General features: G+C 46.8%; 1 protein-coding gene across 1 annotated transcript; it reads right to left on the bottom strand.

Annotated features, from left to right (window-relative positions):
- TMEM254 (transmembrane protein 254) lies at positions 1–10,097 on the bottom strand. The gene is made up of 5 exons (XM_049810623.1): positions 9,953–10,097; positions 7,146–7,381; positions 5,278–5,381; positions 3,960–4,019; positions 1–1,646 (listed from the first exon to the last, which is right to left on the bottom strand). Exons 1-5 carry the CDS (start codon positions 10,095–10,097, stop codon positions 1,526–1,528), a joined length of 666 nt encoding a protein of 221 aa, XP_049666580.1. The 3' UTR covers positions 1–1,525.
- Positions 10,098–10,314: the final 217 nt, after the last annotated feature.

Below are 10,314 nucleotides of genomic sequence, written 5' to 3'. Positions count from 1 at the left end.
TATCTTGTATAGACATTTATTTCCAGGATAAATTAAACAGAAAAACAGCATCTTCACTTTTTTAAAATCTGTATTTCAGGGTCACAGACTAAGATAAGAGGTTACACAGTTAAACATAGCTCAGGCTCTTGACATTCCTACTGGATTTCTAGCCCCTAACCATGAGTTTCTACTTCTCTACAAAATGTTATCAGTTTGCCATTTCAAAGAAAAAAACAAACCCAAACCAAACAACCATTTCAAACCCTTCAGTTCTCCATGCTTTTAGTACCCACTGAAAAGCAAAAACTTTATGTACCTGTGCTTGAATAGGACTTCTCCATCAGAAGTGTTACAGTCTGTAAGTACTGCACAAGACATAAGTTTATTTGTTACTGCCTCATGGAGCTCTTCGTTAGAGCAAGAACAACCTTTTCGTGTCCTTTCTTTCAGAACAATAGCACCACGGGTGGCGTGGTAAAGCTTCTCCCCACACCATAGTTAGTATTTTAAATAGTTACTAATTTTAAAAGTGCTAAAACAAGACAGGCTAAATTCTTGTTCAAATATTCAAAAGTAAAAGGCAGTATGATAAAAGGCTCGCTACACATACAGGAAGTACTCTGAGGGGTGCTTAAGATGGTCTCTCAAGCATAGATTTCAGGACATCAGCACCTGGTAAACAGTGGTATATATTTACTCACTACATTTAATTTCATTCAAAAATACAAAATTTTCAGCTAGGTTTTGGAATGCTAATTGATTTTTTTCTTTTTTCTTGGGTAATAGATTACTTTTTGAAAAAGCTGCCCTCAAAGCTCCAGGATTACTACTTTATGCTATACTAACTCAAAGATTAAAATCTTAATTCAAAAGATGAGGTCATGCTGCATGAAATTTAAGGCACATGTATTAAACCAAGTTAAAGTGCTTTATGTATCCAAGTTCATCAGTGCACCTCAACCTGAATTGAGACTTGGTCTTTTTAACGTGCCTGCAGCAATACAGTGGTCTGTCCTTTTTGGAATAAAATAAGTTGACAAAACTGAGTACAAAGACGAGGCTCTAACAACAACGACACAGCCAGTAAAATGTCCTGTAGAGAAAATACAGTTAAATTTAAATCCTATCACAAAACAGGTGCAAGTTGCCTTGTGGCTGTAAGTAACTCTCCCTGTTGTAGAAGAAAATTCCTTCATGTGAAAAGTAATTTATCAACTACTACTACCAGTTGTCATGGACTTTTCAATAATAATCAGAGTATACAGTCTATGTCAAAAACTGCAGAGGAGCAACTTTTGGCTTCCTGCATAATGGGATTGAACTTGGGCAGTGCCAAGACCAAAGGGCTAAACTTCTACTGAACTATCCACAGGGCCCTGTGAATTATAATGGTCTTGTTTAGTAAGAGGAGAGTTACTTGGGTAGAAGGGTACTGATTCAGGAATCTAATTTAGCTAATTACACCACCTAGACATATAAAAGTGAGGGTATTTTCCAAAAAACGAGGATGAAGAATTTGAGAAGTGACTTCTTTCGCTGTCTTCTAGTAGTGCTTCTTGGCTGAAGGTTTGTAGGACACCAGAAGACCAAAGGAAGCATATCCAAATAACAGTGTCTGAATGAACCATTGAAACTGAATTGCCGGATCAGTGATTCCTTTAGATCTGTAACATTAACAAAAGCATAAAATGTGTCAAAAACCTTATAGTCTTGCAGACTATACTGTGATACTTAAAGTAAGGTTAGATATTTCTACCCATCCTTGATACATCAGACTTGATAGAACATTTGAACTTAGCATCACTTATTTCAGTCTACTGAGACTTACTTCCTGTACTAACCAAACGTACCAGTTCTTGTGATTTTAGTGGATTTTAAGCTATCTACAGAACAAAAACTCTTCCAGAGATCTCATGCATACAATTTCCTCAATAACATATAAGTTGTAATCTCAGTCTATGCTATTTGAAATGACTTATCTTAGAAGTTTATGTACAAAGAACCAAGACATTAAGAGTAGCTTAATACTAATCTTAATACAGAAGTCTGTATAAAACTGAAGGTAGACTGTATGCTAGCAGGGCTAAGAGGCCTGACAATGACTGTGCGATGCAGGATGGAGAAGCACTGTTACCTGAAGTTGTGGCTAGAAAAATACAGGTACAGGGGACTGAAGACACCTGACTTGATTTATGAAACAGAGATCGCCCTATGTCAGTTAGTTATAACTTAGCATATGCGAGTTTTTCTGTATATTACAGAAAACGTCACCTTTTCCTCCACTTCATTGTTGTTGAGAAATACTACTTTATTTTCAGAGAAAAGAACAAGTCTAAAAACATGATAGCAAAACCAATGGATTTCACATTTCCAGTAAACAATTATGTCAGGCATTAACTGTGCTCCAACTCATTAGTTTACAAGGGAGCTCCCTCTACTGACCTTTGCTAGAACAGTTCAGCTGTTAATTGTTCATAGCCTCTACACATACAAAATGATTGTGCAGTAAGCGTTAACACAACATTTCTTAATGTTCATTCTTAAATTATCTTACCAGCTGTGAAAAACTTTTTTTACAATCCCAGCTGCAGTGTTTCCAAGTAAGTGCAGAAACTGGAAAACTAGGTCTTAAGAAATTTACCTGCTTACATAAAGCAAGCTTACTTGAACAGACCATATGCAGAAATACAGGCCAACAGCCAATGACAGTACTACTATTGATTAACAAATTTGTATCTCCTTCCTCGCTAGTTTGTCCTCATGACTCCTTTGTGATGTTCATAAGTAGACATCACTTTTACATCAGTAAAAAGTATATGGTGTTTGGTGCTCATAGTAAAAGTACAACTGTTGAGTAATCTAGAGAAGTATGCCTGAAGAGATGATGATGGGGTCTCTCTTTCTTATGGCCTTTAAGACTACTCGTAAAACTTAGCTCGACTACAATAGACCCATTTGGTACATTCACTGGTAATCAAGTTCCCTCATACTTAAAAATCACCTTAAGCCTATATACCTATCTATGTGCAGAATCAGAGTTAAAGTTTTAACTTTAAAGCTACATAATTTAAAACTGGAGCCTGGCAAAAAGGACTTATTACTAGCTCCCATTCTGAAGGCAGAAGATGTCCATCCATATTCTATTATCTCGAGAACCACCTTAAATAGCTTTCCATGGAACAAAATGCCTTTGTCTGCAAGAGATGTTACCTGAGAAGCCTGTGACAGACAGCTGTGAACTGAACTAAATGAAGTGGAATACCACCATTTTTACAATGGCAAACAGACTGGCCATCTAATCTGTAGAGCATGAAAACCAATATCCACATTCTTCTGAATTATTCCAAACAAAATTCAAATGAACAGAAGGATGATGTGTTTGGGTAGCACACCTTTCCAAATAATGTGTTATCCTAACATAAGACTTAGTTGGCCTCACGTTGATAGTCTGATTAGTCAACGTGTTTTATCCCACAAACCCACAGATACAAGTAGATCTTAAATAATACCAAATTGAAGTGTCCAATTGTATTCTCACAATATAGATGCAATCATTTAAGCAGGTAATTAGCAGTCTTAAAATTCTGAAGAGGTAAGATCTGATGAAGTTGTAACACCTGAAGTTATCAGACTATTTCTACACTATCTATTGCTCCCTCTGCTTCCTAAAGCGCAATGTCACCCAGTGAACAGCAAGTTCAGAGGCAGACAGACAAGCTCTGGAAAACCTTGCTGCTGCCATTTCTGCAAGTTGCCATCCCTTGCTTTTGTCACCCTGTACAACAGTAACCACCATCAGAATTTGCAGCAATCTCTTGTGGAGTATAGCAACTATCACTGCAGCAAGAATTTTATCAGTATCCTCTGAACTAGTATTGCTGCTGAGAACCACCAAAATAAGTCTGTAGCTTATGTCACTTTTATCAGAAATCCTTTTCAGAGAAACTATGTTGGGGTGAGGGAAGGGAATGACTTACTGGCATAACTTAACACCATAGAAGGCTTCTACTATATGAATCAACCAGGATACCCAGAACCTATAAAAAGAAAACATGTTTTACTTTGTTGAAAATTAGGGGGAAGACTGTTGTATCCAAGATGCGTTATGCAGCAAATGTAAAAGAAGTGACATCTCACTTTAACCTAGAAGGTGAGGCATATCGGGGGGGGGGGGGGGGGGGGGGGGGAGGGGGAGAAACACATGCATAGTCTTAAAAGAAACTGAAGTCCTCTGAGAAAATTAGAGGAACTGTAACTCAAGCAATATGCCTGGACCTGCCATTTCAAATATCCACTGCGTGTTTCCCAAACTTTCAGCACTTAGATTAAGCCAAAAAGCCAAATGCTTAGCAAAAGCAGTAAAGTTAATCTTAGTTAAGTGTGCAAAATCTGTATTTTTACTTAGACAAGTATTTTTAGTGGTCTTAATGAGTTACTTCAGTTTTTATATGTTTAGTTCTATGAAAACAACTGTGTGTACAGATTCAGAACATATGACTTGATTAGTCAAACTTGGTCTAAAATTTTTCATATAGAAGCTTTTTTTAAAAAGAAAAAGTTACACAGGATATTCTGTTAGGATCAGTTCAATACCTTGCTAAAGCAAAAGATGCTCTGAGCAAAGATGAAGTCTTATCTTCTATGTGACGCATAGTAAAATAAACAAGAAAATCTTGCTGTCTTCCTGTCTTTGCAGGAAGTCAGCAAGTGACAGATCTGGTTACAGGGAAGTGTTTTCCAGCTCTTTTGTTAATTAAAATAACAAAAACTAAGTTTTGTAACCCAGCAAAACTCAGCACTATGCAGTTTCTTCAGCAGGTTATTTCTCACGTGGAAAGGATCAGGATAAGTTAGTAGCAAGGTAGAAAATGTTCTTTACTTGAAGCCGAGCGGGGGGAAAAAAAACAACCAAACAAACCTAAAGAGAGAATTAGACTACTTGAGTAACAGTTTGACAGAAGAACCACTTTTATGAGGTGTTACAAATGTAAGTTTACATATGGACTAATAACTGTCTCCAAAAGTAGTATCTTAATTTTTTTCCTTTCTTACTATAACAAAACAGATGCCAAATTCTAAGTTGAATTTTTAAACTTTCATACTGGTCTTAGCCTGTCTAGTCTTCTACATACTTATTACCCCACACCCTTAGTTGTAATGAGCTTGAAAGAAGAGCTCTTTAAGTGTAATTAACAACTGGGTTACAGGAAAGCTTGTTAACAGGGAGTAAGCAGAAGAGTCAGAGAGAGGCAACAGGAGAGATGCCAAATAATTATACAGTCAAATATAACTTACCCATAGCATACCCATTTGTGGTGGTTTTCCACTAAATAATTAAGGAAGGTACCAAATATTCCCAAATAACTATAAGGTATAGTTGAAGGCCAAAGTGTTACCCACTTTAAAAAAAAAAAAAAAAAAATTTAGTTAGCTTACTTCAAGGTAGAATTACTATCAATTTAACCTTCAAATTAGCTTTCTTTTTGCTCCCCCTGCCCGCCGCCCCCCCATCTGTCAAACATGGTTTAGGGCTCATCTATTCGTAGTATTTCAACTCTTTCATTCCATTAACATTGTCTAAGACCCATATTCTTCAACAAGACCACTAGCCTTCTAAAGCACACTTACTTAAGAAGATTCAAACCTATGAAATTTCTCTTCCTTGACATATGAGATACCAAAGTAAGTGATAAGTTTAAGGTTGCTATCTGTGTACCAAGAGTGCATCTGCATGTTAAGTGGCATTTAAGTTGTAAGCTCATTACCTATTACACATGGTAGCAGCAAAAAATATATTGTCTCTGTCCTGAAGAAGTTAATCTGAGGTAACTGACCTGAAGAATTCAAGCAATAACTAGACTGAGAAGGAAGAATAACTACTTATCTATAACTAGGGTATCAGTCTGTCTTCTTCTGTCCCTCAAAAAAGGGGATGTCAGATTTTGTTCTATTTTGAACAGGGCACAGAAGATAATTGAGCACGAAGCCCAGGACCAAAGATGCACGCAGTGTTCAGGCATCTGTCCTGTCACAGAGTTGTCTGCAGTGCTTATCACTGTCTACCTTTATTTTAACAAGCTGCGGAGGAGAAGGAGGGAGTCAGCGAGCTGCACACTTCAGAGTCCATTGGGGATGTAAGGTAAATACTAAACTGGGCCAAAGCTCACACTGGCTTATGTTTCCTCTGGTATCAATGCTGCAGTTTCTAACTACATGTAAGTTTGCCTACGCCAGGGATGCGGCAAGATGATGGATTTAAACAGGGGATCTGCTTAAAGCTCATTTTGTTTCTTGAAACAGTCCAAAAGCTGTTTTGTGAGCCGTTTGGCCTGCCTCGACCGTCATTCTTTCAGTGGTGGTTCTTATGCGCAAATAGAAGAAAGACTACAACATGTGGAAGTCAATGGACGACCTTCATAAACTCGTCCGATATATCAAACCTGTCATTAATCTCCCCACTCCAGTAATCTGGCCTATTTTAGCTGAAGTCCATTTTTAGAAATTAAGACAACACGGTGACTGAACTAGTCTGTTTTCCAACAGCGCTACCAGTTAATATAATCTGCAACCAAAGCCATCGCTCGTAAACGCGCCTTACTTATCGATATAACTGACAGCTGCCCTAGCGCGAGTTTTATTGACGCGCAACACGGTCTCAGTGTCGAAGGCACTTTCGCCAGCTACCCCGAGCGCAAACCCGCGCAAGCTACGGCACTTGGGTTGCTGTCATCCCACCCCGGGACGCTGTATGCCTTCAGTGCGGCAGCCTTGGTTCGCCTCGGGATGCAATTAAAATATTTTATTTTTTTTCTCTCCACCTCCTTCAGGGATTTGTTTCGGCTACCCCAACCTTGTTAGGCTGACCTAGCCAAGGCAGCCTTTTCTCGTTTCCTTTTTCTCCCGGTTTATTCCAGAAAGCGGCTTTTCCCCGGACGCCGGCACTATTAGGGAAGCCCGTTCCACAACCCCTGCGGCTTCCGAGCTGCCTGCGAGCCCCGCCGACGCCGTGGTACCCACAAACCCGCGGCGGTCCCATTCCGGCCCGTGAGCGGTTCCGCAGCTCCAGCTCCGAGGCCGCTGCAGGCCCCCACGTCTCGCCCGGGGCCCACCGAGGGCCGCCGGCCCGGCCCGGCCCCGCCCCGCGGCCGCCCGCCGCTCCTTACGCCGAGGAGGATCATGCCGAAGGTGATGGCGATCATCCAGATGAGCCGGGAGCGCTGGAAGTGGCAGCTGCCATCGCGGAGCCGCTCCGCGCCCGCCGTCGCCGTCGTCATCCCGCCGAGGGCCGCCGCCGAGCGCCGCTCTGCGCGCCGGGCGCCGCCGCCGCCGCTAAGACCGCCGCGCGGGGGGCGGGGCCGGGGGCGGGGCCACTGCGCGTGGCGGGGGCGGTGCTGCCGGCCTGCGAGTAGCGGGGGAAAACCGGGCCGGGCCAGGCCGGGTGGCTGTCTGTCTGGCTGTCTGTGTGGCGCGGGCCGGGCCGGGCCGGGCCGGGCGGCTGTCTGTCTGTCTGTCGCGGGCCGAGGGCCGCGGCGGGGCCTTCCAGGGCCGGTGGGGGCCGGCCCCGGGCGTCGCGCGGGGCAGAAGTGGCGGCTGGGGCGGGTGTGGGAAAGCGCGAGGCCGGCTCTCGGTAGCCGGTAATTCGGCCGTGCCGCTGAGGGAACCTCCAGCGGGCGACGGCGTCGCCGGCAAGGAGCGGGTGACCCTGTGACCGGTACGGCGGCCGCGGGCTGGGGCGGCGGGGTGCGCCCGGGCCCGGCGGCCGTGAGCGGGGGCAGCAGCGCCCCGTCCCCGCCCGGGCCGAGCCTGCCGGCGGCCGCCTTTCCCCGCCGCGGTAGGCGGCCGGCCCTGCGCGGGGTAGGTGCGGGGCAGGTCTCCGGTCGGGAGGGCGGCCCTCCCGCTGCCCCGGGAGCAGGAGGGGGAGAGGCGCAGGCCCCGAGACCCGCCTGTGAAAGGACGCGCAACCCGGAGCGGGCTTCTCAGCGCGACTCCTCGCGAAGTAACCGCACCAAGTCTGCTTCGGGGGCGGAGGAGGAGCAGCAGCCGTAGGAAGGCGGCCGGTTGCTAACGGGCGTATCGGCCACGCACCGCCTGCTCCAGGGCAGCGCCCCCGCCCCGGCACCCGCCGGCCTCGGCCCTCGGCGCTCGCCCGAACCCCGCGCCCCTTCCCGGGCCGCCCCCTCCCCCGCGCCCCGCCGGGAGGCGAGCGGTGCCGTCGTCAGGCCAAGAGTGCTCTCTGGTGGCGCGAAGGGTGAACGGCTACACAGGGAGGGGAAAGGAGGGCTGGAAGGCGTGCTGCGAGGGGGAGGTGCGGAGCGCTGCCTCCGGTACGGGTGTGCGCCGTACCACTGACGCAGCCCACCCGGGGGTCACAGATGAGCAGCAGGTCTCGCTGCTGGGCTGGAATAGGCAGGCGATGACATTTCTACCGCTGAGCGGTTCGGTCGTGGGGAGGACAGGGAATCCGAAGGGCTGAGGAGCCCTGGGAAGGCTCCCTGGAGGCCCGGAAGGTCTCGGCTGACCTGGGGAAGCCCCAGCCTACACGCACCATGCCCTTGGATGACCCTCAGCTTAAGGCAAAACTGAGAGAGGTGCTGGAAGGGCCTAAGTTAATTTCTCCTGCGTTGGTGAGATTTAACTGGTTGTAAAGCACGTTGAGGTCCACGCTTTATAGTAAATAAATTACTTGAACTACTCCTAGTGAAAAAAATACGCATATACGCAATCCTGTATTACATAGGCATATATATGAGGCACTCCTAGAACAATACGTAATGCCTTCCCTTTCGAAAACTACCGATGTAAAGCATATTAAATCCAGCATTTTCTACTCTGTGCCATTTGGGGACTTTGGACTCGGTAGAAGTCACTAGGGCCTTGGGGGAGGCGCCCACAGATAAAAACGTTGGGGGGAGGTGTCTCATGCTTTCCTTAGCGCTTTGCTACCTGTTTGCTTGACAGTGACTTTGGCAGGGTAGAGGATAAATAGAGTGAGAAATGTTGACTGTGCTGTTCTCTCTCCTTGCCTGAAGGCTAAATACAGCTGCTTTTTTTAACTACGTGTTAATGATGTGCCTGTAAAGCTGTTTTTCTTCAACAACTAGCTAATGCAGCAAGTCCTGACATTTTCCCAGCATGAGCACTGTGCCGCAGACAAGGGTCCCTACAGAGGGGATTGACTTTGGGTTAGTTTTGTTCTGTCCCGAGACCTTTCTGTTTCCCTCTCTCTGTATTTCCTTCCCAGCTATTCTTGCCCAAAGCACTGTGCTTTTTTGCTGGGGTGTTCTGTGGAGATTACAGGAGAGTTTGGCAAGAAATTGCTACAGTTGCTGGGAGGCCATCTATAAAAAAACCTGTGAGGTTGGCTACGTGGAGTACCATCTGCAGGATACAGCTGCCTGCGTTGCTTTTGCTGATGCAGGAGAAAAGTGTGTGTGTGTTGTGTGTGTGTGTGTGTGCGGCTCCACCTGCAACGACTTGGTATCTGGCAGAAATTTCTAAAATTCAACACATTTTTTTGGTAGCCCATTACTTAACTTCTTGCTCTTCGGAACATTCTACGCAAATCGCTTCTGCCTGCCTGTAAATCCGTGTCCGAAGGTCGTCCTGAGACCCTGAGATGGCCCGAGCTTTGTGGTGGAAGTGCCTGGGACTGCCCCCCACGAGGAGCTCTGCCCCCACGCCGGGACCTTCCGCGGGCACGACGAGGCAGGCAGTCGTTGTATGAGAACGTAAGCAAGAAGCAACCGACTTGCGGAAAGGATGGGTGCGCTGCTGCGCCGGGTTGCCCGGAGAGGGCAGTCAGCGCACGGGAAAGAAAGGGGCTGCCGGCACCCGGGCGGCGCTCCGGCAGCGGGGCCGTGGGAGGGAGAAGGGAGGGCGCTGCTGCCTCGGCCGTGGGCTCTGTGGCCCGCAGCGGGGCCCGGGGAGCCAAAGCCTTCCCCTGCCCACTGCGGCGTGGGGCGGGACGCACGTCCCGGCTGCTCGTGGGCCTCTGCGCACGTCTGCTTTCTTAGGCTGGCTTCGGAGGCCAAAAGCAGCCAGGTGAGGTCGGAGACGAAGTGGGGTTGTCTGTCCTTCCTGCCACGCTCCAGCGGAGACTGCCCGTGCTGTGTCATCTTGGGCAGAGGGGAGGGGAGCCGGCTTACTCCTCTTTCACCAACAATAACTGATTTACCTTTTTATTAACATTAAGTGATACTCTTCCTGGCCCGGATAGAGCGCGGTCGCAAAGCCAGCTAGCCCAGCGTGCCACCCACCAGAAGGGTCAGTCTCCATGCGTGGCAGCAGAGCCCCCGCTCGCTGCCAGCCTTGCTGACACAGGTAGCTCTACCA

Source organism: Accipiter gentilis, chromosome 9 (genome assembly GCF_929443795.1).
Source record: "Accipiter gentilis chromosome 9, bAccGen1.1, whole genome shotgun sequence".
Taxonomy (NCBI): domain Eukaryota; kingdom Metazoa; phylum Chordata; class Aves; order Accipitriformes; family Accipitridae; genus Astur; species Astur gentilis.
This window is presented reverse-complemented; position numbering and strand designations above follow the sequence as displayed.